Here is a 22,065-nt window from a genome sequence, read left to right as displayed (position 1 = left end):
ACTGATAGAATTTGGCAGCTTCTTATATTAAGTTCTAAGACATTGGATTTTAATGTAACATAAATGAAGAACAGTGGAATTGACTGCAGAAACTTCTGAGCTTAAAATTGGATGAAAATAATTTAATATATTCAATTTTCACCATACTGAATTTTTTCCTGATTGATCACTCCTTCAGTCCTCTGAAGTTAAAAAGAGGTGAGAGTTTCAGATTGATAGAGTTCAAAATTATTTTCAGAAACATGATAGGTTGAAGTCGAGGAAGTAGTGGAGGAAGAAGTTGGGCTCGGGAATGTCATCCAAGGAGAACGTGACACCAGCAGGATAGATAAGAAACATGGATCCAGAAATTCTTTAATCTGTTTATAATATTGGTAACTTTAGCAGATTAAATAATTAATTAGGAGGAATCCAGAGGGAGGTACAACAGAGGAAGCAGGAAAGTGTTTTACTGGAGTGTTTACAAATTAATGGATAGGACTAGACAAGAAAATGTTTAAGGATGAACAAAAAGAGAGTGAACAAAGGAGTAGAAGGACATGGATGTCACACAGAGAAGGGCTGAATGGCGTATATTTTAGTAAAATGCAGTGGCATGAGAACTATACCAGAGAGCAGACTGTTGATGAGCAATAATTAGAGCTTCTTTTTGTTCAGTATGGAAGAGACAATTTAGGACGGGCTGATAAAGGCAAAGGTTTAATAGAGCTTGAGAGAGAAAATGTTCTGGCTCATCAAGCCTAATCCCCTATTAATAGATGCAACAATATCATTTAATCCTGTTCCATGGGTATGCCAATGTGATCTTTAAACCAAAGCACAATTTGGAAATGGAAATGGAAAAATTAAGTGGAGTTTAAAATGGAAAAATTAAGTTGGGCTGCATCAAAAGGAGCGTGGCCAGCAGGTCAAGGGAGGTGATTCTGCCCCTCTGCTCCACTCTAGTGACACCCCACCTGGAGTCCTGTGTCCAGCTCTGGAGCCCTCAGCACAGGAAAGACATGGACCTGTTGGAGAGGGGCCAGAGGAGGCCACAAAAATGATCAGGACAGAACAGCTCTGCTGTGAGGACAGGGTGAGAGAGTTGGGGCTGTTCAGCCTGGAGAAGGTTCTGGGGAGACTTTATTGCAGCCTTTCAGTACTTAAAAGGGGCCTGTGAGAAAGATGGGGACAGACTTTTCAGCAGGGTATGTTGCAATAGGACAAGGGGTGATGGTTTTAAACTAGGAGAGGGGAGATTCAGGTTAGACATGAAGAAGAAATTTTATACAATGAGAGTGGTGAAACACTGGCCCAAGTTGCCCAGAGAGGTGGTAGATGCCCCATCCCTGGAGACATTCAAGGCCAGGCTGGATGGGGCTCTGAGCAACCTGATCTAGTTGAAGATGCCCCTGCTCATTGCAGGGCATTGGACTGAATGACCTTAGAAGGTCCCTTCCAACGCAAACTATTCTGTGATTCTGTAAGTAGAGGAAGTATGCTGAGTCTGGAGACTTTCTTGAGAAGTTCTGCGGGAACTGTAAGTAGAAGAGAATGTAAATATGTGTGTGAATTAAGACTTCTTTAGTGGACAGATGATGAAAGCTGAAAGTTGAAACACTCATGCTAAGACTCATTGTTGAAACTGGTGGTGGCAGCTGGTACAAGAGAGTTAAAACACCAAACGGTTTTATGAGGCAGACCAGTGTGCTTTCTGCATGTATTGCTACCTGTTCTTGTGAAAAGTTTAGTATTCCCATATTGTTATACATAGCTGTCTATTTAATTCTCTTAATTACTACATTTTACACAGTAAGTATGATAGTAAACCTCACATTTCAGGGAAAGGAAGTGAATCTCGATGGCTTAGCTTTTTTTCAGTGAAAACCATGGTGAGCTAAACTAGGAGAGAGATGATTGATACGTTTCCTTAAGACTTTTGTGATTTCTTTGGTTATTCCTGTGTGGACTGAAGTGGTAGAAGACCAGTCGTCTCTGTTATTGTGAAATTGTGCAGTGCACTTTGAAAGAGGCCAACAGATGAATTGTTGGTAATCAGGTTATACATTATAGTTGTTAATATAGTTGTTAATTCCATTTTGAGCTCAGATTATTACAGAATATTGATGTGTTTTCCATGTAATATCTGAATTATGGATTCTAGAGGTGCATTTTTTGTCTTCTGATCAAGAAAATATTGTTGAAAATCATATTGAAAATATGAATGAACTTGCTAGTCACTTGGAAGAAACTTCTAGAAGATTATGTGGATTTGGTCAATTCATGAAGTTTTTAAAAATGAATACATTATTTATGGTTTCCAGAACATAACTAATAAAAAAATGTGACCTCTGAATCGTAATCAATGCACAATGGTTGCATTGAAGTCTGTTCACAAGCAAATCCGTTGATATGATCTGTTTCCTCTTCAGCCTCCAGTTGTTTGAAATATATTTACAACTGCTGGTTATTAATCTTGGCACAAACAGGACCATTAGTGCTGCAAAATTCCAAAAGAAGCAACAAAACAAGCATTGTTTAGTAGAAATCTGAATGGTTTTGCTATATAAAGTAATCTCAATAGATAGTTTTGCCAAGTATCTCTACTGTCGAAATAAAGAAACAAAGGGATTTTATAATGAGTAAGTTGAAACCTTGTTGGTAAATGTAGTAAAATAATTTACTTTTCTGTCATGTAGTTTTACTTATCATAAACTGCTGCTAAATACTTACATCGTAAAAAACAACAGCATGAGGCATCAGACTATAATTAGAGCACTGAACGGTATAAAATGTATGTTCCTTCCATAATAACATATTCGGTATAATTTTACTGTGTGGAACTTGGTTTTTTTCAGATCAGTATGAACTTTACATCTGAAAACAACATGTTGTAATCCTGACCCTGAAAAGCAAGTAATTTCAAAATGGTTTTATTAATTTACCAACACAAAAGAAACAACTAAGTGTATTGCTTGCATTTAATGACCCAGACTCTACACCAGGATTACAATGGTTGTTTACCTCCATGCCTGTGTGTCGTGAAAACACAACTTATGATTTCCTGAGAAAAATTAGCATCCTGAGACGAAAGCAATATACTTAGTTGTTTCACATCAACTCTTGTACTTAGAGGCTTTCTCTTGGGCAGGTTGTGAGTTCCCTTTATTTTGCTTCATGCACATAGCTTTGCTGATGACCATGTCGTCTTGTTGATGCTGATTAGCCATGGAAGAATTACAAATGCGAGCCTACTTGGTAGAATGACTTCAAGCCCAAATTCTGCAAGAATGTTACCTGATTGAACTCCAAATTATGTGGGAATTGCCGATTTGACATGCAAATAAATAGCTTCAGTTTAGGGAAAATGTGGTTTATTTATTTATTTTGGAGAGAGCCTGTGTGTGTACTAGACATTCAAAAACTCAAATATATTCTTTTAACTATTTTCAGATGCATGGCTTGTAGTCAGCACTGTAGACAGTAAACACCTGTACAGAGAATTTCACAGCATGATATACTTTAAGAAGCTAATGGACAACAAAAATATTATATTAATTTAGTCCACTGAAGCTACCAGTGTCAAGTATATAGACCAGTATATAGTCTATATAAAGTAACAAGTATATAGTTGTTGCTTTTCTCAGAAATGTGTTCTAGTGATTGTAGATGGTGCTGCAAAATCAATGTCTTATGGGCAAGCTAAACATGAGGGATTTGGGACTAGAAATCTACTCCTAGAATTGCCAAAGGGATTTTGTCTCTGTGTACTTTTCCATGTCTGTGAATGGAAAACAATGGCATTTGCATCCTAAAGTAGTTGCATCTTTTTGAGTGAAAGCTCTATGAAATGCTCAGACCTGCTAAAACAAGTGAACAAAAGGTCCTTTACAGTTCCAAGCCAAAGATACTCCCAAGTCTTAAGCAGGCACTGGTGCTTTCTCTACATCTCTGATGCTTCAGTTATTTTCTGGAACTCAACAGGGCCAGACATGGTTAAGAAGGTGAGGAACATGCTGTGGTTCACTTCGGCATGTGAAGGCAGGCTCTGGTTTGTCCCTCAGGGACTGCAGTGCCAGTCCTACTTGCCAGCTCAGCTGCTCCTTGGCCGCTTCCTAACCTGTCTCAGCCCAGACAAGACCAGTTACCAGAAATTTCCTGTTTCAATGGTTTCAGCTTGCCAGATTGATTTTCTCTGTCCCAGATGCACGTGTGCATGTCAGCCTGCTGGTAGTGCCTGCCACAGGGAGAGTGGCACGCTGCTGGAAAACAAGTCTGCCCATTGCCAAGGGATCCTCATCACCAAGGGTGCAGCCTGGCAGGCCTCAGACCCCTTCTTCTTTATCTGAGAGATGCTACTCAGCGGCGGTGACAGAAGGAGCATGGATGTTTCAACCCTAGTGATTTTTGAGAACCAGCCTGCTTTCCATGGTGTTCTAAGGGAAACTGAAGAGGGCTGTACTATATGTAGTAAAATGTGACCTTAGGATTCAGCGTTGTGGAACTTCTCAAGTCTGGAGACAGATGCGCTCCTTTCTAGACATCTACAGCTTCCATTTAATGGGATGGCAGAGTTGCGAGATACAAGAGCTTAAATTCATCTCTTCCTTAAGGCTGTCTTGATTGTAAGGAGGAAGAAAGCTATTTCTTTAATTAAAACAGTATTTTCCTGTTGGACACTGCTTAGGGGCTTGGAGTGTTACTAATAATATAAGTAGGCATTAATTTGTGGGCATAGTTCAGGAAAGACCGTGATAAGCTTATCATACAGTCGGTTTATCAAGTTCATCTGTAATGTAAAGCTTACTCATAGGGGAGTGATCCCTGTAGCTGAATGCATCAGTTAAGACACCTACACACCACTTAAATATGTTAGCACCATCTAAATTCTTTGGGATTTTTTTTTTTTAAGTATGAGTAAGTGTTTCAGTGACTCACATGTAAAAGATTTTGGGGAACCAAACAGCTCAACCAGGGGAGAACTGAGTAGGAAGCAGCCTGATTGCTGTGGGGACAAAACGAGAACATGTGGCAGTGAAGAGAGAGGGATACTGAGCTGCGCTACAGCTCTCCAATATCAAAATATTTGGTTTAGGCATTTATAGGGCATATTAAAGCAAGAAATTACTTCCCTGTCAAGATACTTTTTGTTTTTATTTATTGTTCCGTACTTAGTTATTGCCTTCCTCTATACTGATTTGTGATCTTTAGCTGCGGAATTCTTTATTCTAACTGAAAAAATTTTACAGTTTTCCTGTATTGTAGGTTGATACTCTGTTTTTCTGGACTTCAGATCTAATGCAAACTCCACAAGAGGTATTTTCTATTCTTTCTGGATAAATTTGTCTCCCCAAAGGTCACATTTTTCTAACAAGCTGTAATGTTTTCTTTTGAAAAATGTTCTCTAATTTGAAATAAATGTTTTAGATTACAGTATGTTACAAAGGGTACAGCTACTCTGTATAAGTTGAGTTTTAGATCTGAAGCTCATTTGTCTTAATTTTTTAAAATATTTTTTTAATGAGCTTAAATCTTTGGTGGTTTTAAGCAATCCAGGCTTCTGGAACATCTTAACATTTGAGACCGTGGATGTTTTTAAAATTGGTCAGTTCTAGAACAGATTTAAAGCATCAAGGGATTTCATGAAAAGCTTTCAAGAGGTCATGTTTTCAAAGAGTAGGATTCTAAAGTTCCCCTGGATACAGTATTTGTTGGAAAGCAGTGGTTTTTTACAAAGCCTAAAAATTGAAGTTTAGTCTTAGTTTTTGTTTCATATTCCATCAAAAATACAGCAAGCTACTACTAAACTATCACATTTGCGGCAATACTGTATGTCATCATTAGGAGAGACTAGTCCATATTTTCGGTCCGTTCCACAGATTTTTACAGCAACAGGGAGATGAGCTCTTATGTACTAGAAGGGTCCAGAACTTAGTGGTTGCTAATCCTGTTGTACAAATAAGATCTGACAAGTTTGAAAGTACCATGACATGTTTATGCATTGGAAAAATATCACCTTGATTACTTATTTGGATGCTAATAATACTATTTAGTGTGTGGGTTTTTATATAAAGATCTGAAATGTGGTAAAATTAATTAAAAGAAGCCGGAGGGTTCTAATTTTCCCAAGGAATTCTATGACTCTCTTTTGCTGGCATCTCTTAAATGCTGTTTCTTAAAACAGATCATAGCATGTGCAATGTTCATGCAGTGCCACACCCCAGGGGTGCTGTGAGGCATAAAACAAAAAGGTTACTTGAAAGGAATATAGCAGTAACAAGAAGTACTGTATTATCAAAGTGCTTATCTCTGTGACAAATACATTTTTTCCCTTCCTTATTTGACAGCCAGAATATTTAAATAGAGAAGAGATACTATAAAATAACCTTGCAAGAAAACTCTCAAAGGATGTGTTGTCAAAAGCTTCCAAGTTGTCACTAGCCAAGGGACTAAACATAGTGGTATAAAAGAGAGCGCTACCGAGTTGTGAGGGTCAATGGTACACTAAACTCCAGATTGCTGGAAGGGACTAAGCATTTGGGGGCTTTATCAGTCTCATCTTTTGTGAATTTGCTTACACCTATCTATCTGTTTTCTCAGCCTGTGGCTATTTGACAAATTTGAAGATACTTCTCCTACCTTCTTTTTCTCCCCAAATCCCAGGAACCGCTGATAGTCAGGGACAGAAGGTTGGTACTTTGTGCTTGGTCTAGAGAAAGCTGATTTGTCTTGTGCTTTTAGGACCCCCCAAGGGACGGGGCTTTTAGTGCAGAGCTACAAATTCACCATATGATCTTTCACAATATTCATGTACTTTTGTTGAATACTTTACCACACAATTATAAAAATGAGATAAGATGGTACATATGGATCTAGTAGTGTCCCATCTGGCATGCTGAGACCCTCCATTGATGCTGGGAAACATGACTTCTGGTCATGCATTTAATCTGAAACAATAATTGGTTTCAAGACAGATACTCCAGGTAACATGGACTTGAACCCAAACTGGCCTTTTCCTAGCTGAGTCTAGTTTAGTTGTCTATATCATGCCTGTTGTCCCTTACAATTTTTGCATTACCATGGCATAGTAACAGGAGGAAGATTTTCCCTACGCTCTTTACCGTGTGGCCTTCTGAGAGCTGAGGAAGAAAAGAAGCCCAAGAGTGTAGGCTTTTATTACTTTATTATCACAAAAGGTGGACACCCTTAGTAATGCCTTCTGACAGTCCAAAATGAATGCCTGAGAGAGTACACTTCCTAAATTGTTCTTTTGTCTGTAAGTTTTAAATTTTATTTGCCTCCCATCTCTGGAGATGAAGTATGAACCTCACATCACAAGACTGAACAGCCCTATGAAATTTTTCATACCTGTTCTCATCCTGGAACATACGCAGATTTTATTTCTATGTTCTAAATGTTATTTTATAGAATGAAAAGAAGTTATAGTACAGGGAAGGCTCAGACTACACTCTGTTGAAACTGACCTGGGTTTTGTTTCTGATTTATATATGATTGAAAACATTTGGTATCACATCTTCTTGATTTCAGTTCTTGCTGATCCTTTTAAGTGTACAGGCGCTGTTTGTGCCATATGGTTACATGTGGTGCCGCAATCTTACTGTCTCATTCTTAGACAAAATAACCCCTTGAACCAGTACCAAGCAAATATATAAACCTCAATTGCTAAACCAGAAAGGAAAAAATGAAATAATTTATTGCCTATAATCCTTATTAGGCAAGTTAACTGGTCTAAATTCTGTTGCACTTTACAACAGTTTGGCCCTTTTCCAGTAGAGTTACTTTATGTTTATGCCAATAGAACTGAAATCATATCTCTGTTTAGAGATTTTAAGGGAAGTCTTACCTGCAATATAATCATAGGGATAGATCGTGTATGCACTCATGTTTTTAGAATATTTTCTTCCTTTGAAAATATTTGAAATATCTTTATTCCCTATATCTACAGAACTTACTAATACGTTGAAATATAGTGTTGAACACATGCTTCCAGCAAAACAAAAGAGCATAAAGAATTTACAGCTTTTAATATGTGCCCCTAGAAAATATGTTCTTAGTTGCAGGTGTAATCTGTGTTAGCCTGTGTTAACTGCATTGACATTGCATGTGAGTTTACCTTTGCTGATGTCTGAGAGTATACACAAGAGAGATCAATTCCAAATGCCTTGATCAGGAAGGGAAAGTCTTCAATGGCAGTTTATGCTTTATCAGATACCAGAGAATCTCCATGGAAGCAGCTCCTATAGGAGATTAATTTTCTAGTATCTGTTTCAAGACACCTTACTTTCTTTGGGTTCAATACAGAGAAGGCATGCAGGAGTCCTGCTACACAGAAATTATTGAATGGGTGAACAGATGATTGTAAACAATCCAATTTATTAAGTTTGATAACTTACATTTACCCTGACTGTTGTTTAAGCTGAATGATCTTCCTTGCTTTTACAGCAGGGAAGAAACACACGTGTGTTACCCCAGGTCAGCTGCAGAGGAGGACCTGCTGGCAGTGAGTTTGTTGTTTGTGTTTCTCTGTCCAAAGCCAACTTCCCCACAGCAGAACTCTGGCCTTCCCTGGAACTGGATAGACCAGCCTGAATGTGAAGTGCTGCCAAACCTGTGTGTTGGAGCTTTTAGTTCAGGAATAACCGCAAGGAAGAAAAAGAATAAAGAATAAGTGAAATCTTCATATTAGTTATGTTGTAGATCTAACCATAGAGAAGTAAAGTCTGTCTTACACGGTAGTAACTAGAGCTCAGACAGAAATACCTACACCAGTTTAAAATATAGTATTGCAGGTTATCCTGGCAATAGCAATAAGGCTGGTCTGAGTGCAGCACAGTCAGCAATGTGGTTGCCCAGCAGCTGAGGGAGGCAGCTTTAAAGCTAACAGAGACACATGAAATCACCAGCACTTCAGTACAAATGTACCTTTACTGTCCCTGCGGGACAGGCGATGTTCTGACAGTGGGTGTATGCCAGTTTACTGTATTCAATTTCCAGTTGGTTCAGCACTGTTGGCTTGTTTGCAAGGTATTCAAAGCACCTCCTACAAATATATCAGCGACCTGGCACTTGATTATTTTGAGTGTGGGTGTGCCCTGGAGGCTGCAGGCTGCCCTTTGCTACACATCTGATGCAGGGGAAGGGAAGGGAAGGGGAGCTCTCCAGTCTTTACTAGGAGGTGATCCATATCATTCTCACTCATTTGCACAGGTCTCCAGATCAACAGTACTTACCAGCTGTCCCCTGAATGTTGAGACTTAAGCCTGAATAGTCCATCTAGTTGCCTGGTATGAAAATCATGACAGTCCATGTTCTGACCTGTGCTCTTGAGCTTCTTTGTTCTGAGCTGGTGTTCTTTAAAGAAGAAACCCAAAATGGTATCAGTTCAAGTGTATGTTGCTCGTACCCTGTTTTCCCCAAAATAAGCCCTAGCATGATTTTTCAGGATTTTTGAGGATGCTCAAAATACAAGCCCTACTCCAAAAATAAGCCCTAGTTACAGTTCATTAAAAAAGTCAATTTAAATAGTGTCCAAGCAGCTATACACGTAAAAAAACACATATTTTGGAGAAAAACTAATGTAAGACTCTCTTTTATTTTTGGGGAAACAGGGTAAGTACAGCATCTTCTGTATTAACACTCCATAGATGTTATTCTTAGTGCTGCTGATATACTGAGGATAATTTCATAGCCTATAGTTTATATTGCACTTCGACTTTACCTTGTAGTCAAAATAGGTTAATAGATGATGTAGATGCTGTACTGACTGTTCCCCAACCAACATATTCATATATTGGAGTACTTCTCAGGAGGCAGGCTGCAAAGCAAATACGTTCCATACTAAGTTGTCAACATCCAAACTGGAATATCGACATTTTCATTTTAATTATTATGTTCATGTCTGAGATGATAGACCATGGTAATGTAGCAAAAGATATTATAATTATTGAACAGTATATCATTTCAAAGCAGAAGTCTTTATAATTGCAGATACATCTATCTAAACTCTGCCAAAACCAGCATTTAATTTCCGCAGTGCTATTTTTTAAGTGCAGAAAGCTTGGTTATATTATGAATCAGTTTGCTGCAGCTAAGTCACATAGAAGTAGTGATTCTCTATTTCAAAGCTGAATGAGAGACATTGCTTCTGTGGTTTCATTTTTGAAAGCTATTAACTGGAAAGTAATTTCTTGTCATATCTGCTCTGTTTTTATCTGAGCATTATGTTTTTTCTTAATTGAAAACCATATCTATAATATGTGTTAATTTGTGTGCCACAGATACAGTTCTGCTTGGATTTTCTGTCATTTTCCATTTCTGTTGCAGCAGTGCATTGTAGCTGTGTCTCTGAAAACTTATATCTATTTCATAAGTCAATTGCGTCCATGCGATGTTTCAAAGTCTCAGCTTTTCTTTACCATATGAACTACCAATAATTTTGTTCAAATCCCCATCATTCATTATCTTGGTAAATGTCATCTTGCCTTTGGCTTTAGTGCCATCCACCTTGTTCCCTCAGTGGCATTCAAAATGCAGCAGTTCACCTTCAGAGGTACTGTTAGTGCAGCCTGCCCAGCTGCTGTCCTTTCTCCAGCATCAAAAGCAAGTTATTGTTTTACTGAGGTTCATTGAGACTCCATTCTCAATGATCATGAACTCCCCACACATGAAACCCAATTGCTTTCATTATTCACTGGCTAAACCCTATATTTCTGCTCTAAGAAGTTTAGCATATAGACCCCTATTAACTGTCCAGTGCTATTATTATTAATTATCCAGTGTAATGCTTTTGTAAAAAATCCGCCAAGACTGGTTGCTAATATTTTTTTGGTGACACAAGCTGGAAGAAATATTAGATTGGTTGTATCTTTTGAAATCTCTCCCCAGATCTATTTCACCTAGATTAAAATGAAACCTTCGAGTAACCACAAGCAAATTATCCTGGAGTGATCCCAAGGAGAATTGTGTGAAATGTTTGTGTGAAACAGAGCCTGAGTGGATAGTGCAGGATGTTACTAATGGAAAATAGTCAAGATAATTGTTGCTTACTTGCCTGTGGTAAATGTGACTGAAAATAATTTCTTTCTGAGTGTTCAGTGAGGTTTTTAGAAAAAAAAATATTGATTTAATCTCTTAAGCTGGGATTCATCTGCACCTAACTTTCCCATTTGGTGAAATAGAAGATTTACATGATCTATGTTGTTTTCTCAGTTGATTATGAAAGAAGCCCAGGATCCATAGATTTAAATGTCTTAACTTTCACATACCTAATTTAGGAACAGAGTCATCCTGTCTTTCATGAACACATTTCAAGGTCATGGGTGACCCAATGAGAACAGAAACAGCAAAGATCTTGTGCAGTTAACGACAGTCTTAACAGACTGTCCTAGAAAGGTGAGCCCAAAGGGAATGTGGACACTGAAATCTACTTCAGTGGAAATGTTGCATCACACCTTTTGGTGAAGTTGTGCTTGACTCTTGCTTTTCAAACTCTACCAATTGTGGGTACAAGTCACCTGACAGGCACTAATTCTGTCCTAGCTGTTTCACTTGGCCAGTAGGGAAGGACAAGGGCAGCCTTAGGGACACACTGTATTCAATGGCTTCAGGTTCAAGGGACAACTGAAAGTGATGGTCTGTCAAACACTTTTTTTTGATCAAAACTCTCCTGGAAAATCCAGTTGTAGGAGATGGGATGATGGTGTGAAGTGAAAGAGCTGTCCTCATGGGAATCCTCAGCTTGCCGATCTGCTGTGTCACTCCAGTGGCAGAAAGCAAAGTAGAACAGGCCTGATGGCCACATCCTTCTTTCTTAAGAATTTCTCCAATGAATTTTGGGAGAAAAAGGTAAAAAGGCAATCACAGTTTTCCAAAGAAATTCCATATGAACTCTGCAGACTATACTAACTAGATGTGTGCTAATGACCTGGTGTCCATATGGAATAATTTAGTTATGCCTTTAAACTGTTATGTTAGAGCTACTTTTTTTGCCATGATTAAAGAATCTGTGTTTCAGTGAGCCCAGTACTAACGTACTCCAGATTCTGTTTCTTGAGAAGAGTAACAGATGTTCACAGTTTGGTGCAATTTTCAGATGAGCAATGCTGTTTATAATAAATTTTCCTGAGACCACCCAACTCATTTTACTTGTAACTTCAACTATGTCCAAGTGTTGATCTCAAGAGATGTAATAATTCTGTGCCCCACCCATTTCAAAAGACATGACTTAGTATAGATGGAATTTAAATATCTATACTTCCAGTCAACATAGAAAATCAAGGTTTTATTATGCCGTGAAAAACTGAGGTGGAAATAGCGGCATTCTTGCTTTCATTCATTGAGTATTCATCAGATCTAAAGATGTATATTGACAAGGTCTGAATGAAATAAAATTATAAACCAAAGATCTACAGGTGAGAAAACACAAAACAGCAAGTGAAAAAAAAAAAAGAGAGATGGAGAAAATGCAGATAAATTAAACACAGAAAAAAACCCAGAAATGCAGTTTTAAATACAGTTTGGGCTGAGGCACAGGGATGTGACACAATGCATCATGTCTTGTTAGAAACAGCTGCAATACATTTTGTTCTGCTGCATTAATTGAAGTACAGTATCATTTTGATATGTATTCATCTGGGACATTAGTATCAAGCAAAAATTGTGTTGATAGAGTTTTGGGATGCTAGAAAGCAAGTACTGAGGAACTTCAGGTGACAAGAAGTGAACTTTTAATTCTTGTCTCTGCATTTAAAAGAAGTCCTAGAGACTCAATCGGATCAGTTTTGTCAAGGTATGGAACAACTCCCGAAGGAAAAAAAGGCTCTGAATGACTTGAGACCATGGAAATTAAACAAACAGTTCTGAACTGACAGTGATCGGTACTGAATGAAACAGATTATTTTTCTTTCCTGACATTTATTCTACTTCATAGTTAACATTTAGTGCAGTGTTATTTTGAGTTTATAAACTGAGAACTCGGCAAAAAACACTGAGAGGTTCCTATGGCAACTATAGTGTGCACATTACCTGTATGAACATTATGATTAGGGCAGTGTGACAGCACTGAGTCTTGCTGTTTGGCAGGTATCTATTTTACAGTATGAGTTCATTGATGAATGTAGAGATAGTTACAAATGGCATGAAAATCAGTGATCTGGTTTGTTTTAATAGAATCGCTCTACTGCATGATGTAAGTAATTTTCAAAATTTCTTGAAAGCACATTGGCTGGAGGATTCTGTGCTGCATTTTTCTGTATGGTTTCTAGGCACAGTGAATACTCAGCCCTGTCCTCTGACAGCAATTGTTCTCCAGTCAGAACATGAGGATTTTCATAATTGTGTGTGGTTGTGTCACAACAACCAGTGTGTGAATACGCAGAGTGACGGGATCTCTGATCCCCTGGCTCTCAATGGCTTTTGTGTTTGCTCAACTGCCAGCAGTGAAGATGCTATTTCAGCATCTTCCTTTCAGCTGAAGCCAGAAATACCAAATGCAAAGGAAACGGTGCTGCTGTGAAGACTGCTGAAAGAGATTTTATTTTTTTTAGTTAAAAATAAATAAATTCATTAATCATTGCACCTCACTGTTAGCTTCATTTCCTCTCTCTTATTCAACTATGATAGCAACTAAGGGCAAACTGCCCCTTCGGTAATTCTTGTCTGTTGGTGGTTAATGAAATTCCAGCCTTTCTCATTTGGAAATGAAAAAATATTTTGCCCGTGCCTTGGTTACACAGGCTGTGGTAAATATTAGAAATTATCTGCTTTTAATAGTCTTATAATAGTCGTGACCTGAGTTTGTCCCTGACTTTTGAAGAGTGACCTGTCTTGATCTATGACAAAAGGCTTATGCTTTTAACCCTGAACTTAAAATTTTCTCTGTCTGCACTTTTTATTTAGTTTAAAAAAAATATTTTGAGGAAATCAGTTGTTCTTCCTCTCTTTCTTTCTTTCTTTCTTTTCTTTCTTTTCTTTCTTTTATTTCCTTTCTTTCTTTTCTTTTTCTTTCTTTTCTTTCTTTTTCTTTCTTTTCTTTCTTTTCTTTCTTTTCTTTCTTTTCTTTCTTTTCTTTCTTTTCTTTCTTTTCTTTCTTTCTTTTTCCTCCCTCCCTCCCTCCCTCCCTTCCTTCCTCCTTCCTTCCTCCCTTCCTTCCTTCCTTCCTTCCTTCCTTCCTTCCTTCCTCTCTTTCTCTCTCTTTCTCTCTCTTTCTCTCTCTTTTCTCTCTCTTTCTCTCTCTTTCTCTCTCTTTCTTTTTCTCTTTCTTTCTCTCGCTCTTCCTGTTTTTCTTTACAAAAATAAGAGAAATGTTGAAACTTTTATTAGAAAATGTATGGGATGTAACCTTCATTCCCACTGTAGCTCTCTTTCCCAGGAAACTAATCAGAGCAGCATGAAAAGGATCTAAAGCTCCTAGATCCGGTGCAGAAAAAGTGAAGGCAGGTCTAAAAACTGTCTTTTCGGGCAATGACTGCTAAGGACCCCTTCAAAGCTGTGGTGTGAGAGTTTTTTGGGGAGTGGAGTCTGAGTAAAAGGGGAGCCTTTTGGTGGGTCTGCAGTATGCAAACCTGGAGAAATTGCCATCTGGACAGTCCCGCAACCTTTACCTACAATTACTGTATTCATTTAGGCAACCCATTCCCATGGGGACCACGAATAGTTCCTGACATTGTCAGATTGCCTGTGAGCAAGTGTCTGGAAAGGTCCCTTGGGAGCCCCTGGGGTCTGCGGCCGGGGCTGTGAGCATGGGCAGGTGCAGGAGGGGGAGAAGAGCCATGAACCCCTTAGTCCAGTAAATCCCCACCTGCCTTGTAAGTCCTGCTGTCCCATTATTTATTTGTGGCAAAGCATTTGACTTCAGAGCACTGAATTTATAAAATAAAACCAAGGTATTAAAGTATTGCATTTCTGGCAGTTATTGTAATGATGATGCTTCCTGATGTTACTAGTAAACTACAATGTCATGTTGTAGTACCACAGCTATTATTAAAATGGGACTAATGCTGTCTTCGTATGCGTAGGGAGATTAGATTAGCACATGCACCAATTTGGCAAAAAAACCCTATTCAATACACTTAATTTTGTTCTTGTTTTCTCTGGAAAGTTCGTACAGTCTGGCCATGACTATAGTTTTCAATTTGTTACCTTCTTTAAGGGCTCTTTTGTCTTCCCTTAAAAGCAGGGCTTCCATGTGTCTCCCTTATGTGATCTTAACTTTGTATGCTGCTGTTAATGATTTGAACTTAGACCTGGTTGAGAAAAGGGTTTACTGATTTAAAAACCACCACCACCACCACCACCAAACCTTTTCTGATAGGAAAATCAAAGCATACTATTCTGTTAGGTTTAGCATTTAGTTCAACCTAATATACAGTGTTTGTTTTTACTGAATTGTGATTTTATCTTTGAGTTAGTTGAAAAAGCAAAACCAAAATTCTTGAAACTGTATGGCATGCTGAAACTATTCTTGATAACAAGTCATAATTTTTGCAAAACTTTCCCACCCTCAAAAAAATACTGAGTGAATTTCTTCAGAAATAGCCGAGTTCTCAGTGTGGGTGACAGAAGTAAGCACATTTTGCCTGTGTTTCTGAAGACTGTTCCAAAAAAAGAATGTGCTTACAGGTGTTTGGTCAAGTGTTGAGATGCTTTTGTCTTCCCATTGTGAAAGAGACAAAAACATTACTCAACACTTGTCATATTAAGGAATAGCAAGCATGGGAACGTTATTTATTTTAAAAAGAAAGAGGTAAGTTCTTCTAGTTCAGTAAAGCCTGGAGCTTGATGTGAGCTAAAATACAACCAGGAGATGATAGAAGCCACAGGAACAAGTGGGAGTGTTGTTTTGTCATACACCTGTACCAACAAGCATTAGGAAGGGTTTGTAACCAAGACTGTGAAAGATCAAAAAAAGTTAACATGTTTCTACTTCTTTTTTATATGGTTATATTAAAATTCAAAAAGTCTTGTCTTTCTTCTTTCAGAATGATCAGTCTATGCAAGATATGCAGATTATGGGAGCAGATGATCTTTCAAAGCTGACTGGAAAGGTTTGTTTATTTTAAATTTAAGAAAGAACACTTGAGAAAAGCTACATAATTTTGCACATGGACTGTCAGATACTAATATTGGAATCAAACAAATTTATTACTCTCTATTAAATTGCTGTAATGCCATTGCTTTCCAATTGCATTTCCCAATAGTTGCACACATACCACCAGCCGGATTGTGGGCATAATCTGTGCTGGAATGCTTCTCCTGAGCTTGTTTCTGTCTTGGAGCCTTGTTTTTTCTATAGGTGCACGTCAGCAAACTGCACGTTGAGTATCCCTGTTGAATTCAGCATACGAGGAGTTTAATACAAATTTGCCTACCGTACAAGGTTCAGTTGTGGAACCTTTCACTGAGATGAACAAATGGGTGGGTTTTTTTTATTTCAGCGTCAGGCTGGCTGTATGACTGAATTTCCTTTGCACTACGCTTGAACATTGTGGTAATGAAAGAGAGTGGTTTGAGTCAGTGAAAAGGCTATTTTCATCCAAGCAGGGTAATACAAAGCAGTACTTTGAAGAGGAAGGAAGGCTGTTTTCATTAGGCAAATGGTCAGAAATGGATTCTTTACTTATGCATTAAGACAACATAATACTTGTTATTTGTACTGTACGTGCAGTTACTCTCTTATTAGCCGGCACTAAATAATAGCATTTTCTTCAAAGCACTCAAATATAGCACCAGCAAACTCATTCATTTTGTTGTGCTATGGCACACAAGAAAAAGAAGACAAAAACTTAACTTTAAATGTTTCATTAATATTAAATAGTTTTTGATGCAACTAGAACTTAAATGAAAAAAATGCTGTAATACTCAGAATATTTTAGTGATACGTATGTCCTCAATTTGCACTTCTAAATAATCCTGCTGGGTGTTTGTTTGTTTCCAAATTATCACAAGAGCATTAATCATGTTTTGGGAAACATTAATTCATTTGCTACTTTCTTATATTCAAACACTGGAGCTACCTGTTTTTCTGTGATGATTTTGCATGTGTTTCCCTGCCTCACAGGCAGAACTGGCAGTGCACCTATTCATCTCACCTGACACGTCTCTCTCCCTCATAGTCCAAACACTTTCTAAGCTTCCAGGCCCAGCTTCCCTTCCCCATCTTCCAATCCCAAATTTTCTCCATGTTTCAGTTATTAATATCTATTCCGGATATAAGCTTTCTAGTATTATTTGAATTCACTGGGGTGAAACGTTCTTTTATTTTGCAGAACTTCTGTGTATTTGTCTGTGTCCACAGACATATGAGAGAGAAGCAAAATTTTACCCCAAGCAGTTGTGCGCTTTCCAAAAATGAAGTAAATTATTTTCTTACACTGAAAATCCCAGTGACCTTTTCTCATTGGCACAACCCTCCTGTTCCCAACTATAGAACAGGACATAAGATGTGGCTGTTGGGAGATCCGTGGGGATCAGGCTGGGCAGCGGGGTAGCTCAGGATGGCTGGGCGAGGAGCTGGGATGTGGGGCAGGTGCGAAGGGGCTGGTTTGGGAAGGCGGGGGCTGCTGAGCAGAGTGGAGCCCGGAGCTGGAGGTTGGGTGTGGAGGACTGGGGCTGCCAGGGGAGCAGACCTGCCCAAAGGACATGTTGGGCGGTTGTTTGTCTGTGTGGTTGTCTGTGACACAGCTGAGGTATGAATAATTAAATAGCATTTTCACTGTAACACGTGAGAATGGGATTTCCTTAAGACTTATTTTACTGATTGAAAAGCTGAGATGTGAACCTTCAGCTAAAATATTCATACTTACATGTCTAAAGTTGGATATATGAAGGAGTGGCCTTATGTCCGCGGATGCCAACTCCTCCATCTGTTGTTGACTTAAGCAATTAGTGCAAGTATTCAGCACATTTTACTAATCAGCCATTTGCAGACTGATTCAGAGCCTCCTACAGTCAATGTAAATCTTTCCTTGAAGTGTTTCTTGGTACCTTAGTTTAGCTGCTGGCTTTTAAAAGTGCTGGCTTTAGTAACCATCCTAAGTCACTGAGTGAATTTGTGGAAGACTTAGTGATAGAATTCAACTTCTCTGCTTTTAAGTGAGCTGGTGCTTCTTCTGCCTGCTCGGAGTATTTGGTAAGAAAAGATTGTAATTATATTGAAGAATTAATATGCCAGATTAAGTCCCATTAACTTAATGATCGTGGAAGATGTTTTCAAAAGCGCCAGCATGGATTTGGAATGTAAGTTCCATTAAGTTTCTGCAAAGTTCAAAAGCATCAATAATGTAAACAGTTTTGAAACCTGCAGACAAAATATTCCGATATTTTGATCTTAAAGTGCTCTTCATTAAGTAATAATACCTGGAACCAGGGCTAGCCCTAGTGAACAGCTAAATCATTTCCATTAATTACTTATTATGGGAAAAAAAGATTACTGAGTATACTCATGAACATGCTGTTCTGTAACAATGTGGGGGTTTTTTTCCCTGAGGAAGCTTAAAAAAGAAAAAAAAAAAACTAATTAAAAAGAAGCTGTTAAGGATAATAGTTCTTCAGAAGGAAGAATATCTCCTCTGTACATCTCTACAATATGCTTTTGTTTGTAAAAATATTATAAGCCCGTGAAAAATGTGTAATGACCCAAACCACAAAAAAGGAGGAATATTTTGAGAGAGTTAGCATACAGACCCAAACTGTAACCTGAAGAAAGTCATCCACAATTTGAAATTCTTCTTCTGTGAAGAAGGTCACAGAGGCAAGAATGAGTATTACCGTGGCATGAATCATTAATAAAGGTACTTGAAGAATGAGTCCTGATACAGCTTCAGACCCTAATGCTTTGTAATTGTTCATTTCAATGCAGAAAAAAATATAATTTCAAAATCTCTTTCAATGATGTAAGTGGTGAACATAAAATTTCTCAGTAGCTGATTTCATAGTTAAGTAGCTGCTTAGTTTTCAATTACTTTAAAGCTAAAATGCGCATTTGGGGAAAAATTATCATTAATGTTTGTAAAGAGGTTTTGAGATACGATATCTGTTCTTTCAGGAACACCATGAGATGTGGATCACCCCAGCCAAAAAGATTCTAATCACACATTCATGACGTTTTTTAGAACCCTGTAGAGAGCTCTTACTCAGATGTCTAATTTCTCAAAAGTCTTTCATATTATTTTCCAACATCTTGATGAAGTATGTGTATGTGGCTTTCATTTCTGTGCAGACTGTAAAATGATTTCACTTCTAAGAGCAGCCCTTGTAGCTTCCTTTGCACCTCCTCACTGGAACTCGATGTGTTATTGTTTAGCCTTTGTTTGCAGATGATTCCTCAGCCCTATTGCACTACTTCTTCAAGCCTAACTTGTCATCAAATGTCTTACTTAACCACTAGTACCTGAGGTTCCCCAAAAACAATGCTCAGAAAGCTGGTGTGATGAGGAAACTGATAATCCATTAGCAATTCAGTTCGAAGAATCATATTATCAATTTATGTATTTCCAGTGATACAGAGTATACATGAAAAGAAGGTGTCTTTGGAAATAATCTAACTGAAGATGCAGACTTCTGAATGGAAGTTGAACTAAAAGGAATGAAAATCCACTATTTCATAGCCCCCCACCTCGCCAGCAAAAAAACCCAAACCAAAACAAAACCAAAAAGGCTGTGTCTCTTTTTTTAGTCTTTTGTATTTATTAGTATTATGAATATGCCTTCATCTGTAGAAGTGGATGTATAAATGATCTCACCGTTTCCAGCAGCTGTGTTACCATACATACTTTATAAGCTGGTATAATCAGCGATATGTTACATATATCCCCAAATAGTTTAAGAATAGTTCTATCTAAGGAGAGAGGATGGAACCCAGGACACCAGTGGGGACTCAAAGATAAAAGTATTTCCATCATTTCCAATTTCCATGTATTTTCTCCACTTGTAAGACCACCGTTACAACCATACTAAGTGGGATGAAAGGTCTATCTAGGCTTGTATCATGTCTTCAGCAGCAGACAACTGAAATGTTATTAGGGAAAGGTTGTATGAAACACAGCAAGAACAGAAACTTCCAAAATCCAGGTAACATCTGGACTATCATGTTGAATACATCCACTGCTAGAACCATGATCCATGTCTGTGTCATGTCTGTAACTCCAGTTACGCCTCTAGTCCCACAAGATCCTATAGTTGGGAGTCTCATATTTAGGTAACATGGGAAAAAGTTTGTTCTTTTAAGCTTCCTACCTGCTTACCTTCAATGAGCTTTACAACACTTAGGTAAATCTGCCTTTTTGAATTGCTTCCTTAAAAATTTCTGCAAATCTTGCCACGGTGAACCTAATTTTCTCTTCTGAATTTGGATAGCTTTTTGCCTTTCGCTGTTGCCTTTTTTAATACCTTTGCCTACTAGATTGAGCAGCTTGCCATTATCAAATTTATATTGCCATATGGTTGCATATTTACTTATCATTCAGTCATTACTGAAGCTTCTTTTAGCTAAACTAATACATTGGGAGCCTGCTGTAAAGCACTGGCACACTGTAGGTTGTAAATGAGACAAGGCTTGAAGGTAAATTAATAACAGAAAATTAATACTAGGCAATTGATGTCATTGGAAGAAATAGAATTTCAAGCATGTAGATCCTTCTGTTGGTCTGAACAGAATCACCCAACTTAAATCTAAGTACACATTAGGAGAAATTATTAATTTTAACCTAATATGGCAATCAAGCAATTTGGGAGAAAAAAGTGATCGCCCTACATAATCACCTGCCCTGTGACCAAAGGAGCAGATAAAATGTTAAGAATTCCTCTGAGCTAAAATAAGAGAACAAATTATCAGGTGTGGAACACTGATAAATGAGTTGAAGGTCAGCTGCAGTGGAAGATTATAATGTGCCATAAGGCCAGTATTTTATCGACTCCATGATTTCCAGTGCATACAGCAGTTCGGAATTGTCGTTCCCAGGCTCAGTTGTCGAAGGTATTTTGTGGTCTCTTTGAGGTTGTGGGCTGAAAGGTCAAAGTTCTTCTGTGAAAAATGTTCTCCCACTGGGAATTGGGCTGTTAATTAAATAAAAGCTATTACTTCCTGCTACAAACCTTAGTTTACTATAAGGTGTTTTTTCCAGGTCTCAAATAATTCTTCTTTTCTTAGTCTTAAATTCATTCTGTGATACTTTTTGGTTGGTTGGTTTGGATTTTGTTTTATTTTTTTTTGGCAGCATGTTTGTTTGTTTTAATGTGCGTGCATGTTATTCTATTGATTTTATGCTGAAATATTTCAGGAGAAAATACCCTTTTTGTGGATCTGCCTGATTTTCTTGCTATACATGCTAGGGCTGTGTTTGTCCTCTTAGCTGTAGTATTGCATTAAGTATGGTTGTTTATTTGATTACTTAAGTTTCTGCTTTCCAGGAAATACTCCCCCTCTCTAAATTTGCCACTTAGCATTTTACTGTATTAAAATTTTACCTTTTGTGTCAATTCAAAGACAGCTTTTCCCTCAAACACTTTTTCAGTGCTAATTTCAAAGCACTGCTATTTCGTAGCAGTTTTTCACTTGAAATCATAGAATCATAGCATGGTTTAGGTTGGAAGAGTCCTTTAAGATCATCAAGTCCAACAACTGGAACACAAACTCAAATCTAGAAAACATTGTCATTCTTTTCCAGGAAGGTGAAAAATAGTTTCCATAGCCCTTAGTGCTGCCAGGCGGGAGGCATACGTGATCTCATCGCTCTGCTCCGTCTTGTTAGCGGACATTGTTCCATTTATTACTGACCTGTGGGAAGGTAAACAATAGAAATATATTGACTGAGTGCCCGAGTATTTTTCAGCTTGTTACAAGTCAGGATTTTTCTTACATGTATTATAATAATAACTGGCTTTCTTGCCGTGTGTAAGCTCATGGGGCTTTGAAAAGCAGTAAACTACGGATTTTCAATTTTTGCAGGTTTCCAGTCTGTTATTAGAAATCCAAAATGCACAGATACATTGAAATTTATCATAAAAGAGAAAATGTGGCTCTTTAGCATGAGAGACAAATTCACATGGAATGCAGTTATTCAAAATTAC

The 22,065-nt window shown here is 38.0% G+C and overlaps 1 protein-coding gene across 2 annotated transcripts in view; it reads left to right on the top strand.

The window, feature by feature from the left end:
* The window catches only part of PRTFDC1 (phosphoribosyl transferase domain containing 1), a gene marked incomplete at both ends in the record, with an annotated part of 44,752 nt that overhangs the window by 10,904 nt on the left and 11,783 nt on the right, over positions 1-22,065 (top strand). For both annotated transcript variants that reach the window (XM_080340595.1, XM_080340594.1), the window contains one exon: positions 15,978-16,043. In XM_080340595.1, coding sequence (XP_080196721.1) covers positions 15,978-16,043 — 66 coding nt within the window. The remainder of the gene's footprint in view (positions 1-15,977; positions 16,044-22,065) is intronic.

This window comes from Nesoenas mayeri (assembly GCF_963082525.1).
Source record: "Nesoenas mayeri genome assembly, chromosome: 2".
Classification (NCBI taxonomy): domain Eukaryota; kingdom Metazoa; phylum Chordata; class Aves; order Columbiformes; family Columbidae; genus Nesoenas; species Nesoenas mayeri.
This window is presented reverse-complemented; position numbering and strand designations above follow the sequence as displayed.